General features: G+C 32.2%; 1 protein-coding gene across 1 annotated transcript in view; it reads left to right on the top strand.

Moving 5' to 3' along the window:
- The window catches only part of LOC137645531 (myeloperoxidase-like), a 137419-nt gene extending 121327 nt beyond the window's left edge, over positions 1-16092 (top strand). The window contains exons 12-15 of the mRNA XM_068378335.1: positions 11202-11371; positions 12394-12499; positions 13750-13863; positions 15881-16092. Coding sequence (XP_068234436.1) covers positions 11202-11371; positions 12394-12499; positions 13750-13863; positions 15881-16001 — 511 coding nt within the window. The 3' untranslated portion in view covers positions 16002-16092. The remainder of the gene's footprint in view (positions 1-11201; positions 11372-12393; positions 12500-13749; positions 13864-15880) is intronic.
- The last annotated feature ends 2110 nt before the right edge of the window (positions 16093-18202 follow it).

The raw sequence follows: 18202 nt of genomic DNA on the forward strand, positions 1-18202 counted from the left end.
TTCTATTAACAGCAAGACGGTGGAGGACACAGAAATATTCGATTAATTGTTTCATATAAACCTAAATTTTCTATTAACAGCAAGACGGTGGAGGACACAGAAATATTCGATTAATTGTTTCATATAAACCTAAATTTTCTATTAACAGCAAGACGGTGGAGGACACAGAAATATTCGATTAATTGTTTCATATAAACCTAAATTTTCTATTAACAGCAAGACGGTGGAGGACATAGAAATATTCGATTAATTGTTTCATATAAACCTAAATTTTCTATTAACAGCAAGACGGTGGAGGACACAGAAATATTCGATTAATTGTTTCATATAAACCTAAATTTTCTATTAACAGCAAGACGGTGGAGGACACAGAAATATTCGATTAATTGTTTCATATAAACCTAAATTTTCTATTAACAGCAAGACGGTGGAAGACACAGAAATATTCGATTAATTGTTTCATATAAACCTAAATTTTCTATTAACAGCAAGACGGTGGAGGACACAGAAATATTCGATTAATTGTTTCATATAAACCTAAATTTTCTATTAACAGCAAGACGGTGGAGGACACAGAAATATTCGATTAATTGTTTCATATAAACCTAAATTTTCTATTAACAGCAAGACGGTGGAGGACACAGAAATATTCGATTAATTGTTTCATATAAACCTAAATTTTCTATTAACAGCAAGACGGTGGAGGACACAGAAATATTCGATTAATTGTTTCATATAAACCTAAATTTTCTATTAACAGCAAGACGGTGGAAGACACAGAAATATTCGATTAATTGTTTCATATAAACCTAAATTTTCTATTAACAGCAAGACGGTGGAAGACACAGAAATATTCGATTAATTGTTTCATATAAACCTAAATTTTCTATTAACAGCAAGACGGTGGAAGACACAGAAATATTCGATTAATTGTTTCATATAAACCTAAATTTTCTATTAACAGCAAGACGGTGGAGGACACAGAAATATTCGATTAATTGTTTCATATAAACCTAAATTTTCTATTAACAGCAAGACGGTGGAGGACACAGAAATATTCGATTAATTGTTTCATATAAACCTAAATTTTCTATTAACAGCAAGACGGTGGAAGACACAGAAATATTCGATTAATTGTTTCATATAAACCTAAATTTTCTATTAACAGCAAGACGGTGGAGGACACAGAAATATTCGATTAATTGTTTCATATAAACCTAAATTTTCTATTAACAGCAAGACGGTGGAAGACACAGAAATATTCGATTAATTGTTTCATATAAACCTAAATTTTCTATTAACAGCAAGACGGTGGAAGACACAGAAATATTCGATTAATTGTTTCATATAAACCTAAATTTTCTATTAACAGCAAGACGGTGGAAGACACAGAAATATTCGATTAATTGTTTCATATAAACCTAAATTTTCTATTAACAGCAAGACGGTGGAAGACACAGAAATATTCGATTAATTGTTTCATATAAACCTAAATTTTCTATTAACAGCAAGACGGTGGAAGACACAGAAATATTCGATTAATTGTTTCATATAAACCTAAATTTTCTATTAACAGCAAGACGGTGGAAGACACAGAAATATTCGATTAATTGTTTCATATGAACCTAAATTTTCTATTAACAGCAAGACGGTGGAAGACACAGAAATATTCGATTAATTGTTTCATATAAACCTAAATTTTCTATTAACAGCAAGACGGTGGAAGGACACAGAAATATTCGATTAATTGTTTCATATAAACCTAAATTTTCTATTAACAGCAAGACGGTGGAAGACACAGAAATATTCGATTAATTGTTTCATATAAACCTAAATTTTCTATTAACAGCAAGACGGTGGAAGACACAGAAATATTCGATTAATTGTTTCATATAAACCTAAATTTTCTATTAACAGCAAGACGGTGGAAGACACAGAAATATTCGATTAATTGTTTCATATGAACCTAAATTTTCTATTAACAGCAAGACGGTGGAAGACACAGAAATATTCGATTAATTGTTTCATATGAACCTAAATTTTCTATTAACAGCAAGACGGTGGAAGACACAGAAATATTCGATTAATTGTTTCATATAAACCTAAATTTTCTATTAACAGCAAGACGGTGGAAGACACAGAAATATTCGATTAATTGTTTCATATGAACCTAAATTTTCTATTAACAGCAAGACGGTGGAAGACACAGAAATATTCGATTAATTGTTTCATATAAACCTAAATTTTCTATTAACAGCAAGACGGTGGAAGACACAGAAATATTCGATTAATTGTTTCATATAAACCTAAATTTTCTATTAACAGCAAGACGGTGGAAGACACAGAAATATTCGATTAATTGTTTCATATAAACCTAAATTTTCTATTAACAGCAAGACGGTGGAAGACACAGAAATATTCGATTAATTGTTTCATATAAACCTAATTTTCTATTAACAGCAAGACGGTGGAGGACACAGAAATATTCGATTAATTGTTTCATATAAACCTAAATTTTCTATTAACAGCAAGACGGTGGAAGACACAGAAATATTCGATTAATTGTTTCATATGAACCTAATTTTCTATTAACAGCAAGACGGTGGAGGACACAGAAATATTCGATTAATTGTTTCATATAAACCTAAATTTTCTATTAACAGCAAGACGGTGGAAGACACAGAAATATTCGATTAATTGTTTCATATAAACCTAAATTTTCTATTAACAGCAAGACGGTGGAAGACACAGAAATATTCGATTAATTGTTTCATATAAACCTAAATTTTCTATTAACAGCAAGACGGTGGAAGACACAGAAATATTCGATTAATTGTTTCATATAAACCTAAATTTTCTATTAACAGCAAGACGGTGGAAGACACAGAAATATTCGATTAATTGTTTCATATAAACCTAAATTTTCTATTAACAGCAAGACGGTGGGGACACAGAAATATTCGATTAATTGTTTCATATAAACCTAAATTTTCTATTAACAGCAAGACGGTGGAAGACACAGAAATATTCGATTAATTGTTTCATATAAACCTAAATTTTCTATTAACAGCAAGACGGTGGAAGACACAGAAATATTCGATTAATTGTTTCATATAAACCTAAATTTTCTATTAACAGCAAGACGGTGGAGGACACAGAAATATTCGATTAATATTTTATCTAAACCTATTTTCTATTAACAGCAAGACGGTGGAAGACACAGAAATATTCGATTAATTGTTTCATATAAACCTAAATTTTCTATTAACAGCAAGACGGTGGAAGACACAGAAATATTCGATTAATTGTTTCATATAAACCTAAATTTTCTATTAACAGCAAGACGGTGGAAGACACAGAAATATTCGATTAATTGTTTCATATAAACCTAAATTTTCTATTAACAGCAAGACGGTGGAAGGACACAGAAATATTCGATTAATTGTTTCATATAAACCTAAATTTTCTATTAACAGCAAGACGGTGGAAGACACAGAAATATTCGATTAATTGTTTCATATAAACCTAAATTTTCTATTAACAGCAAGACGGTGGAGACACAGAAATATTCGATTAATTGTTTCATATAAACCTAAATTTTCTATTAACAGCAAGACGGTGGAAGACACAGAAATATTCGATTAATTGTTTCATATAAACCTAAATTTTCTATTAACAGCAAGACGGTGGAAGACACAGAAATATTCGATTAATTGTTTCATATAAACCTAAATTTTCTATTAACAGCAAGACGGTGGAAGACACAGAAATATTCGATTAATTGTTTCATATAAACCTAAATTTTCTATTAACAGCAAGACGGTGGAGGACACAGAAATATTCGATTAATTGTTTCATATAAACCTAAATTTTCTATTAACAGCAAGACGGTGGAGGACACAGAAATATTCGATTAATATTTTATCATAAACCTAAATTTTCTATTAACAGCAAGACGGTGGAAGACACAGAAATATTCGATTAATTGTTTCATATAAACCTAAATTTTCTATTAACAGCAAGACGGTGGAGGACATAGAAATATTCGATTAATTTTTCATATAAACCTAAATTTTCTATTAACAGCAAGACGGTGGAAGACACAGAAATATTCGATTAATTGTTTCATATAAACCTAAATTTTCTATTAACAGCAAGACGGTGGAAGACACAGAAATATTCGATTAATTGTTTCATATAAACCTAAATTTTCTATTAACAGCAAGACGGTGGAAGACACAGAAATATTCGATTAATTGTTTCATATAAACCTAAATTTTCTATTAACAGCAAGACGGTGGAAGGACACAGAAATATTCGATTAATTGTTTCATATAAACCTAAATTTTCTATTAACAGCAAGACGGTGGAGACACAGAAATATTCGATTAATTGTTTCATATAAACCTAAATTTTCTATTAACAGCAAGACGGTGGAGACACAGAAATATTCGATTAATTGTTTCATATAAACCTAAATTTTCTATTAACAGCAAGACGGTGGAGGACACAGAAATATTCGATTAATTGTTTCATATAAACCTAAATTTTCTATTAACAGCAAGACGGTGGAAGACACAGAAATATTCGATTAATTGTTTCATATAAACCTAAATTTTCTATTAACAGCAAGACGGTGGAAGACACAGAAATATTCGATTAATTGTTTCATATAAACCTAAATTTTCTATTAACAGCAAGACGGTGGAAGACACAGAAATATTCGATTAATTGTTTCATATAAACCTAAATTTTCTATTAACAGCAAGACGGTGGAGGACACAGAAATATTCGATTAATTGTTTCATATAAACCTAAATTTTCTATTAACAGCAAGACGGTGGAAGACACAGAAATATTCGATTAATTGTTTCATATAAACCTAAATTTTCTATTAACAGCAAGACGGTGGAGGACACAGAAATATTCGATTAATTGTTTCATATAAACCTAAATTTTCTATTAACAGCAAGACGGTGGAGGACACAGAAATATTCGATTAATTGTTTCATATAAACCTAAATTTTCTATTAACAGCAAGACGGTGGAGGACACAGAAATATTCGATTAATTGTTTCATATAAACCTAAATTTTCTATTAACAGCAAGACGGTGGAGGACACAGAAATATTCGATTAATTGTTTCATATAAACCTAAATTTTCTATTAACAGCAAGACGGTGGAGACACAGAAATATTCGATTAATTGTTTCATATAAACCTAAATTTTCTATTAACAGCAAGACGGTGGAAGACACAGAAATATTCGATTAATTGTTTCATATAAACCTAAATTTTCTATTAACAGCAAGACGGTGGGGACACAGAAATATTCGATTAATTGTTTCATATAAACCTAAATTTTCTATTAACAGCAAGACGGTGGGGACACAGAAATATTCGATTAATTGTTTCATATAAACCTAAATTTTCTATTAACAGCAAGACGGTGGAGGACACAGAAATATTCGATTAATTGTTTCATATAAACCTAAATTTTCTATTAACAGCAAGACGGTGGAGACACAGAAATATTCGATTAATTGTTTCATATAAACCTAAATTTTCTATTAACAGCAAGACGGTGGAAGACACAGAAATATTCGATTAATTGTTTCATATAAACCTAAATTTTCTATTAACAGCAAGACGGTGGAAGACACAGAAATATTCGATTAATTGTTTCATATAAACCTAAATTTTCTATTAACAGCAAGACGGTGGAAGACACAGAAATATTCGATTAATTGTTTCATATAAACCTAAATTTTCTATTAACAGCAAGACGGTGGAGGACACAGAAATATTCGATTAATTGTTTCATATAAACCTAAATTTTCTATTAACAGCAAGACGGTGGAGACACAGAAATATTCGATTAATTGTTTCATATAAACCTAAATTTTCTATTAACAGCAAGACGGTGGAGGACACAGAAATATTCGATTAATTGTTTCATATAAACCTAAATTTTCTATTAACAGCAAGACGGTGGAAGACACAGAAATATTCGATTAATTGTTTCATATAAACCTAAATTTTCTATTAACAGCAAGACGGTGGAGGACACAGAAATATTCGATTAATTGTTTCATATAAACCTAAATTTTCTATTAACAGCAAGACGGTGGAGGACACAGAAATATTCGATTAATTGTTTCATATAAACCTAAATTTTCTATTAACAGCAAGACGGTGGAAGACACAGAAATATTCGATTAATTGTTTCATATAAACCTAAATTTTCTATTAACAGCAAGACGGTGGAGGACACAGAAATATTCGATTAATTGTTTCATATAAACCTAAATTTTCTATTAACAGCAAGACGGTGGAAGACACAGAAATATTCGATTAATTGTTTCATATAAACCTAAATTTTCTATTAACAGCAAGACGGTGGGGACACAGAAATATTCGATTAATTGTTTCATATAAACCTAAATTTTCTATTAACAGCAAGACGGTGGAGACACAGAAATATTCGATTAATTGTTTCATATAAACCTAAATTTTCTATTAACAGCAAGACGGTGGAAGACACAGAAATATTCGATTAATTGTTTCATATAAACCTAAATTTTCTATTAACAGCAAGACGGTGGAAGACACAGAAATATTCGATTAATTGTTTCATATAAACCTAAATTTTCTATTAACAGCAAACGGTGGAGGACACAGAAATATTCGATTAATTGTTTCATATAAACCTAAATTTTCTATTAACAGCAAGACGGTGGGGACACAGAAATATTCGATTAATTGTTTCATATAAACCTAAATTTTCTATTAACAGCAAACGGTGGAGGACACAGAAATATTCGATTAATTGTTTCATATAAACCTAAATTTTCTATTAACAGCAAGGCGGTGGTGGACACAGAAATATTCGATTAATTGTTTCATATAAACCTAAATTTTCTATTAACAGCAAGACGGTGGAGGACACAGAAATATTCGATTAATTGTTTCATATAAACCTAAATTTTCTATTAACAGCAAGACGGTGGGGACACAGAAATATTCGATTAATTGTTTCATATAAACCTAAATTTTCTATTAACAGCAAGACGGTGGAAGACACAGAAATATTCGATTAATTGTTTCATATAAACCTAAATTTTCTATTAACAGCAAGACGGTGGAAGACACAGAAATATTCGATTAATTGTTTCATATAAACCTAAATTTTCTATTAACAGCAAGACGGTGGAAGACACAGAAATATTCGATTAATTGTTTCATATAAACCTAAATTTTCTATTAACAGCAAGACGGTGGAAGACACAGAAATATTCGATTAATTGTTTCATATAAACCTAAATTTTCTATTAACAGCAAGCGGTGGGGACACAGAAATATTCGATTAATTGTTTCATATAAACCTAAATTTTCTATTAACAGCAAGACGGTGGGGACACAGAAATATTCGATTAATTGTTTCATATAAACCTAAATTTTCTATTAACAGCAAGACGGTGGAGGACACAGAAATATTCGATTAATTGTTTCATATAAACCTAAATTTTCTATTAACAGCAAGACGGTGGAAGACACAGAAATATTCGATTAATTGTTTCATATAAACCTAAATTTTCTATTAACAGCAAGACGGTGGAGGACACAGAAATATTCGATTAATTGTTTCATATAAACCTAAATTTTCTATTAACAGCAAGCGGTGGAGGACACAGAAATATTCGATTAATTGTTTCATATAAACCTAAATTTTCTATTAACAGCAAGACGGTGGAGGACACAGAAATATTCGATTAATTGTTTCATATAAACCTAAATTTTCTATTAACAGCAAGACGGTGGAGACACAGAAATATTCGATTAATTGTTTCATATAAACCTAAATTTTCTATTAACAGCAAGACGGTGGAAGACACAGAAATATTCGATTAATTGTTTCATATAAACCTAAATTTTCTATTAACAGCAAGACGGTGGAAGACACAGAAATATTTGATTAATTTTTATATAAACCTAAATTTTCTATTAACAGCAAGACGGTGGAAGACACAGAAATATTCGATTAATTGTTTCATATAAACCTAAATTTTCTATTAACAGCAAGACGGTGGAAGACACAGAAATATTCGATTAATTGTTTCATATAAACCTAAATTTTCTATTAACAGCAAGACGGTGGAGGACACAGAAATATTCGATTAATTGTTTCATATAAACCTAAATTTTCTATTAACAGGACGGTGGAGGACACAGAAATATTCGATTAATTGTTTCATATAAACCTAAATTTTCTATTAACAGCAAACGGTGGAGGACACAGAAATATTCGATTAATTGTTTCATATAAACCTAAATTTTCTATTAACAGCAAAACGGTGGAGGACACAGAAATATTCGATTAATTGTTTCATATAAACCTAAATTTTCTATTAACAGCAAACGGTGGAGGACACAGAAATATTCGATTAATTGTTTCATATAAACCTAAATTTTCTATTAACAGCAAGACGGTGGAAGACACAGAAATATTCGATTAATTGTTTCATATAAACCTAAATTTTCTATTAACAGCAAAACGGTGGAGGACACAGAAATATTCGATTAATTGTTTCATATAAACCTAAATTTTCTATTAACAGCAAGACGGTGGAAGACACAGAAATATTCGATTAATTGTTTCATATAAACCTAAATTTTCTATTAACAGCAAAACGGTGGAGGACACAGAAATATTCGATTAATTGTTTCATATAAACCTAAATTTTCTATTAACAGCAAGACGGTGGAGGACACAGAAATATTCGATTAATTGTTTCATATAAACCTAAATTTTCTATTAACAGCAAGACGGTGGAGGACACAGAAATATTCGATTAATTGTTTCATATAAACCTAAATTTTCTATTAACAGCAAACGGTGGAGGACACAGAAATATTCGATTAATTGTTTCATATAAACCTAAATTTTCTATTAACAGCAAAACGGTGGAGGACACAGAAATATTCGATTAATTGTTTCATATAAACCTAAATTTTCTATTAACAGCAAGACGGTGGAGGACACAGAAATATTCGATTAATTGTTTCATATAAACCTAAATTTTCTATTAACAGCAAAACGGTGGAGGACACAGAAATATTCGATTAATTGTTTCATATAAACCTAAATTTTCTATTACAACAGGACGGTGGAGGACACAGAAATATTCGATTAATTGTTTCATATAAACCTAAATTTTCTATTAACAGCAAAACGGTGGAGGACACAGAAATATTCGATTAATTGTTTCATATAAACCTAAATTTTCTATTAACAGCAAAACGGTGGAGGACACAGAAATATTCGATTAATTGTTTCATATAAACCTAAATTTTCTATTAACAGCAAGACGGTGGAGGACACAGAAATATTCGATTAATATTTTATCTAAACCTAAATTTTCTATTAACAGCAAGACGGTGGAAGACACAGAAATATTCGATTAATTGTTTCATATAAACCTAAATTTTCTATTAACAGCAAAACGGTGGAGGACACAGAAATATTCGATTAATTGTTTCATATAAACCTAAATTTTCTATTAACAGCAAGACGGTGGAAGACACAGAAATATTCGATTAATTGTTTCATATGAACCTAAATTTTCTATTAACAGCAAGGCGGTGGAGGACACAGAAATATTCGATTAATTGTTTCATATAAACCTAAATTTTCTATTAACAGCAAGGCGGTGGAGGACACAGAAATATTCGATTAATTGTTTCATATAAACCTAAATTTTCTATTAACAGCAAGGCGGTGGAGGACACAGAAATATTCGATTAATTGTTTCATATGAACCTAAATTTTCTATTAACAGCAAGGCGGTGGAGGACACAGAAATATTCGATTAATTGTTTCATATAAACCTAAATTTTCTATTAACAGCAAGGCGGTGGAGGACACAGAAATATTCGATTAATTGTTTCATATGAACCTAAATTTTCTATTAACAGCAAGGCGGTGGAGGACACAGAAATATTCGATTAATTGTTTCATATAAACCTAAATTTTCTATTAACAGCAAGGCGGTGGAGGACACAGAAATATTCGATTAATTGTTTCATATAAACCTAAATTTTCTATTAACAGCAAGGCGGTGGAGGACACAGAAATATTCGATTAATTGTTTCATATGAACCTAAATTTTCTATTAACAGCAAGGCGGTGGAGGACACAGAAATATTCGATTAATTGTTTCATATAAACCTAAATTTTCTATTAACAGCAAGGCGGTGGAGGACACAGAAATATTCGATTAATTGTTTCATATGAACCTAAATTTTCTATTAACAGCAAGGCGGTGGAGGACACAGAAATATTCGATTAATTGTTTCATATAAACCTAAATTTTCTATTAACAGCAAGACGGTGGAAGACACAGAAATATTCGATTAATTGTTTCATATGAACCTAAATTTTCTATTAACAGCAAGGCGGTGGAGGACACAGAAATATTCGATTAATTGTTTCATATAAACCTAAATTTTCTATTAACAGCAAGGCGGTGGAGGACACAGAAATATTCGATTAATTGTTTCATATAAACCTAAATTTTCTATTAACAGCAAGACGGTGGAAGACACAGAAATATTCGATTAATTGTTTCATATAAACCTAAATTTTCTATTTACAACAGGATGGTGGAGGACATAAAAATTTTTGATCAATTGTTTTATATAAACCTACATTTTCTATTAACAGCAAAACGGTGGAGGACACAGAAATATTCGATTAATTGTTTCATATAAACCTAAATTTTCTATTAACAGCAAGACGGTGGAAGACACAGAAATATTCGATTAATTGTTTCATATAAACCTAAATTTTCTATTTACAACAGGATGGTGGAGGATATAGAAATTTTTGATCAATTGTTTTATATAAACCTAAATTTTCTATTAACAGCAAAACGGTGGAGGACACAGAAATATTCGATTAATTGTTTCATATAAACCTAAATTTTCTATTTACAACAGGATGGTGGAGGACAGAAATTTTTGATTAATTGTTTTATATAAATCTAAATTTTTCTATTTACAGCAAAACGGTGGAGGAGATAGAAATATTTGATTAATTGTTTTATATAAACCTAAATTTTCTATTAACAACAAGACGGTGAAGGACATAGAAATATTTGATTAACTGTTTTATATAAACCTAAATTGTCTCTTTACAACAGAACGGTGGAGGATATAGATCTCTTCCCAGCTGGGCTAGCAGAAAGATCTATTAATGGAGGGCTCTTGGGACCTACATTCTCATGTATTATTGGCCAACAGTTCTCGAATATCAAAACAGGAGACAGATTCTGGTACGAGAGGAAAGGCCAGCCGAAGCCCTTCACATTAGGTATGTACAATCTGTCCTGGATTTTCGTCATTTTTTCTTATTATTATTATTATTATTATTATTATTATTATTATTAGCCAAGCTACAACCCTAGTTGGAAAAGCAAAATGCTATAAGCCCAAGGGTTATTATTATTATTATTATTATTATTATTATTATTATTATTATTATTATCATTATTATTATTATTATTATCATTATTATGATTACTAGCCAAGCTACAACCCTAGTTGGAAAAGCAAGATGCTATAAGCCCAAGAGCCCCAACAGGGAAAAACAGCCCAGTGAGGAAAGGAAATAAATAAATGATGAGAATAAAATAACAATTTATCATTCTAAAAACAGTAACAGCGTCAAAACAGATATGTCCTAAAACTATCAACAACGTCAAAAACAGACATGTCATATATGAATAAAAGGACTTATGTCAGCCCGGTCAACATAAACACATTTGCTCCAACTTTGAACTTTTGAATCTTTTAAATATTTCTGTAATCTTAGTGTTTTGGAAGCGTTTTAAACATTAAAGATGCATTCTGAACAATGATCTTTCTGTAATTATAGTCTTCAGGAAGGGTTTTAAATGTTATAGATGGATTTTGACCAATGATCTTCCTTGTTGTTCTTATTACTAATAAATAGTTGAAATCGTTTATTTTCCTTAATAAACAAGTAATTGAGGGGTATATATGGATGGTACCACCATATTAATTATTATTATTATTATTATTATTATTATTATCATTATCTCGTTAGCTATAATTATTGTTATTGATATTGTCATTGTCATTATCATTGTCATCATTATCATTATCATTATCATCATTATAATAATAATAATAATAATAATAATAATAATAACAATAATAATAATAATAATAGTAATAATTATCATCATCATCATTGTATTTTTTTAAACATGGTTACCAAGTAAATTCTCATAAATAAAAAAAACAACAACTACTATCTATCTCTATAACGAAAGAGAAACCTTATCAAAAACTTTGTTTTATCATTTCCAGATCAGCTAATGTCCATTCGTAACCAGACTTTAGCCTCGATAATCTGCCACCACACAGATCTAGCATTTCTACCCCCACACATTTTTTACACAACAAACTCGCCAGGGTATGTATAAACAGTTTAATAATTTACGTTCATGATTTATTATATCACTAGTTTCTTCCCTAAACTTTGCAGTTTCCATCGTTATCAAATAAATTAATATTATCCTAATTTTCTTTGGTTACTTTTCTTGTAGTGAAGAAATTATTATAATACAAATCCCTTTCATAAACTTCCATCTGATCTTTGTGCGATTTAATGTTTATTATTATTACTACTTGCTAAGCTACAACCCTAGCGGGAAAAGCAGGATGCTACAAGCCCAGGGGCCCCAACAAGGAAAATAGCCCAGGAAAGAAATCAAACAAAAAAATTAATAATAGTAACATCAAAATAAATAATTCCTATATAAACTATAAAAACAAAACCAAAGGAAAAGAAATTAGATAGAATAGTTTGCCCGAGTGTACCCTCAAGCAAGAGAACTCTAACCCAAGACAGTGGAAGACCATGGTAGTGAGGCTATGGCACTACCCAAGACTAGAGCAGAAAATCTGAATATTTTTGTGTTCTCCAAATAAGAAATTATATAACAAATATTTAATTTAACAGGATCATATATAGTCCAAAAATAAGTTAATTAAATTATCTAGTTGATAACAAAGACCTGAAAATGGGGTCATGATCATCCATTTTTATAATCATAATTATCACCCTCCTTATTACAACTATTATACTGCCTGAAAAGAGGAGTACTATAAATATCATAAGTCACCTGGAATACTGATTTAACTATGATGGACCAGAGAGAGAGAGAGAGAGAGAGAGAGAGAGAGAGAGAGAGAGAGAGAGAGAGAGACAAAGAGAGAGAGATTCAAGGAATTTGGGCCATATGGTACTCTGACGGAGAGGTTTTCAACAACAAAATTAAGCTTATACATTATCTTTAGATTTTAAAGAGATTTGCTTCAGATCTATTATGAAGTTAAGGTTAAAAAGTTAGATACCAAGAGAAAGAGAAAACCCTTAAGCCTACCCCAACCTAACCTAACCTAGCCTAGCACGGCCTAACCTAGCATGGCGTAGCCTAACATGGCCTAGCCTAGCCTGGCCTAGGTTAGCCTAGCCTGGCCTGGCCTAGGTTAGCCTAACCTAGCATGGCATGGGCTAGCCTAGCATTGCATGGCCTAGCCTAGCAACCTAACCTAACCTAACCTAGCCTAGCCATCCGAATCCAGACCAGCCTAGCCTAGCTTAACCTAGCAACCAAACGTTTAAGGATTAAATTAAGTGAAGTTCCCTTATCTTTGCAGAAACCAGCAAATATCGTGTGCTTCATATCCTAGGCTGAACACTCAATTATGGAAAGAAGAAGAAGAAAAAGAAGGAATAACGGATAATGAAGTAAATGCATCAGGGATAAGACCGTAAGTATACCATAAAGCTTCTATATTTTGATCTTCAAGTTTAAAGAGAACCTTACTGTATATTTTTCTCTCAATATTCTAAAATTTTTACACCCAGATATATATTCCTACCATAAAGACTAATTCTTATGATTCCTATGATAGAAATGATAGAGCTTTGTATGAAGACAACGCACGCACCTACATACATACATTTTAAAGGTTTAAAGGCCACTCATGAGTGGCAGAGGCAAGGGACAGTAACATTGTCCTAGCTAGAAGAAAAATGCCCTAGAGACTGGCCATATATACATAAGATCAGCATCCAAGCCCCCTCTCCCCTCAAGCAAGGACCAATGAGGGCCAGGCAATGGCTGCTGATGACTCAGCAGATAGATCTATAGGCTCCACAAAACCACCCACCCTTAGCTCTCAAGGATTGCGAGGTTGCAGTGACCAAAAGAACTAACGAATTTGAGCGAGAGACTAACCCCAGTCTGGCAATCACCTGTCAGGGCCAATTAGACCACCACAACATATTTATACGTCCTGTAAGGAAAGATTCCCAAGACTTGTGAACAACGACCTGAAAGAGAAGGAGGCCAGGCAACTTGTCAGGACCAGACACTTGACCAAGGACTTGGATAAACGAGTTCTCTGGGAGACAAGTGATTGGGACAAGTTCCTAACTCATGATGAGTAGTGCACCAAACCTGAGGTAGTACGATTTCTGATCCTTATGTTAGAGGTCAAGAAAATAAGAGGTTATTTTGTCCTATCAACTCGTATGATCATGAAACCATAATGAGGCAGAAAGTGTATCCTACTTTTGCACCTACCTCTCCAATATACAAGAGAGCAGAGTAGTTATTCATCCTTGCCTCTTGGCACACTTGACCACATTATTTTTCTTACAATATTCAAGACAGAGTGACTCATCTAAAGATTCTCGAATGATAACAGAGCCAGCAGTGCTGACACTACCTTGAGAATATTAATATGTAGGCGAGTATTGTCAGATGTCTGTATTACTAAATCAAGCAAGATATTCGAGTAACCACCCTACACTTACTTTAACGGTTTAGAGCAGGAACATCTACAGAGGGAGAACAACTATACTCCATAAGGGAGTTACCATCATTTAATTCCTGACGGAGTGGAACACAGAGATGATAGGAAACTGAAAATGATGGCCAGGCCTTCTACAAATTCAGATGGAGAGCCTCTCATATAAGAGGCATCACTCCAAGGATATATAGCCCAGAATATATTTCCAAACTATGCTAATTGTTTGCAATGGGACAGGTAATACCCTGGCCATTCCTTAAACTTGCTGGTCCCCGAGTCTGCGTTAAGAACTCACGTCACTACCAAGTCTATAACAATTCTCAGTTTTACAAAAATAAATGGAAACAGCCTCTGTATCAAAACAATTGTACATAGCAAGATGCTAGGAACTGCCGAACATTAAGATACCATATAATTCAGTGAAGGCTGAAAACAAGTAAATACTTATGGGGCAATCAATGGAGTGAAAAGCAAGGCTTTTACCTGCAAGGTTGTCGTATTATAAAAAAAAAAAAAAAAAAAAAAAAAAAAAAAAGCTGATTTAGCTCATAGTGTGCTGTTTCAGGGGATGGTTAGCTAAGAATCCTCATCTAAGATCAGTCCGTTCAAAATCCTTATATAAGCATCAGCAATATCAGGATTTTCAAAGGATTGAAATACAGCTGATAAATGAATAAATGCACATCCAAAGCTGATAAAAAATCAATAAATCCATCATACAAAGTAATACATAAACAGCCTACGAATCAAGATTTGTAGGCCACCACAGTACATGTGTCTTAGGAGGAAAATCGTAACAATTGTCCATTCCAAATAAATACTAAACAGAAAAGGATCAGGGATTCACAATATTATCTTTAACTTTATTTAATGATTCAAAACATAATAGTATAATTATAAAATGAATGTCTTCCCCTTATTATTAATCAATGTGGCCCTTAACTGTGTATCTGTGTGTTTTCTTTTACAGAGTGAATTGTAAAGGAGTTGGATTATGGCAAATACTACCAGACATCGACAACTGGTGCACCAATCAACTGCTTGCACGTCCTTCCTTCTGCCCATCCTCTCATTGCTATTGCACGGCCTGACACTGCCCCGTCAACAACAATAACAACAACAAATACAGACGTTTCTAGTCCACTGCATAACAAAGGCCTCGGATATTTTCAATACTCATGCCTGGGGTTTGGCCAGTTTTCATCAGCACACTGGCTAGTCCGGAATGGTGATAGTGGAGGTCTTCAGTCTGATCATTCACAGAAAACTAACCATGTATAGGTGGCCCTGACTAGTACAGCCTTGCTGATCATGGCGACACATACACCTTTTCACCACGTTAAGGTAGCCCCACTCGGAAAGCACATCTGTAGTCTATACAGATGTTCAAAACGCGTCATTTTAGAGCAAGGATATCTTCTAGACCCCGAATATAGTTCTAATACGCCGTTGTCCAAGGCAAAGGCCCTATAAAACACCAATAATTTAAAAAAAAGTTCACCACTGATTAACGATCCTTCGATGCCACTCTTCACAGAGAGAGTTTTATCATTGAAAAAATCTATTTCTTCCATAGCAATTTGAATACGTTCATAATCTTTTTCAGAGGTTATTTATATCACTAATGAATATTCACCTTTTTGGGGCATTACTATTTCATACTGATTTATGTTTAGTGTGGACTTTACTGTAGTTATTTCGATTATTTGTTGATAAACATAATCACTCACTGCACAACAATGTTCTAATCCAATTGTGTAGAAGGGAGAGAGAGAGGGAGAGAGAGAGAGAGAGAGAGAGAGAGAGAGAGATTGACATTATTATAATTCAAATGTGTAGAAGTTTCACGTTAACTGAGAGAGAGAGAGAGAGAGAGAGAGAGAGAGAGAGAGAGAGAGAGAGAGAGAGAGAGAGAGAGAGAGAATTAATGTACTTTGCACTAGATAAATTCTGTGATGAATATGCATTAATGTTTTCTTATTTATTTGGTTCAAATCTTTGTAAAGCGTCTGTCCTACTGTGAAAGGTTGGTACTAATGCATTAAATAATCTTATTTATTCATATTATATTATTAATGTAAGTACCTCATTTCATAAACATTTAAAAGCATAAACTACTTTACTTATCCTTATTTGTTTTGTGTTTATTAATTTTAGTTATATATAAACCTAGGTATTTAAGATAACTAATTTCCTAAATGGGTTTATAACCCATCGCAATAATCAAAAATAAAAAACGAGTAACTAATTTAATCATTATTGAATTGAAACTACAGTTTTTCAAGGTTTTGCTCATTTTAAGTAAAAAGGAGATGTAAATATTCGAGGTTAGGACAAAGTGTAAAATATAAATCAATTATGACATAAGTTATCGTTCAGTGCCAATTAAAGGCTGCTCATGAATGGCAGAGACAAGGGAGAGTGCCAATGTCCTAACTAGAAGGACAATGCCATAGAGACTGGCCATATATACATATGACCAGCGCCCAAGCCCCTCTCAACCCAAGCTAGGACTAAGGAAGGCCGGTAGATAATGGCTATTGATGACTCAAGCAAATAAGTAGCCCTATAGGCTCCCCCTTAACTCACAAGGATGGTGAGGTTGCAGACACTAATAGAAACTATCTAGCTTGAGCGGGACTCGAACCCCAGTCAGGCAGGTCACCAGGCAGGGACTTTTCCAATAAGCCACCACTATCCGAAAAGGAATGAATTGAATTGACCTTTTAACGAGGCTTGAAATTACTGGTACCAGAAGCTGAATTATGGGCTCCTCAGTATAGCTAGGTATAGATTAATATCCATTTTAGTATAGACTACAGTCACACACAGTCTGGATTGTTAATAGTTAATAGTTTTTTCTTTTGCCAATAATTGAGAGTTTGGTAACTGCGCGTGACAGTTGCCATGTATGCAATTATAATTTGGTTTTGTAACATTTTATCCACATATGCCTTAACATACAGTAACATACTTATCACGACGAAGCTCAAGCAATAATATTTCAAAAATGTAATCATGAATTAGTTATGAGTTATGGGAAAAATATTTGGATACTTTGAAAATTATTTTGTTGAGACTTATAATAATTAACGTTTCGAACTATATTAAAAACATCCCCCAAACGCTAGACTTTTAAGCCTGTTATTTCCATCTGTGTTGAATGTAATCGACTTTTGAAAACCAATTAATTTTAAAGTCATCTATGAACACTCATGGTTATATTTATACAGCTCACCTTTATAATTTAACGTAAACGAGAAATTAATTCAGATCTAAGCCCTAATGACTT

The sequence above is a fragment of the Palaemon carinicauda genome, chromosome 8 (assembly GCF_036898095.1).
Source record: "Palaemon carinicauda isolate YSFRI2023 chromosome 8, ASM3689809v2, whole genome shotgun sequence".
NCBI lineage: Eukaryota > Metazoa > Arthropoda > Malacostraca > Decapoda > Palaemonidae > Palaemon > Palaemon carinicauda.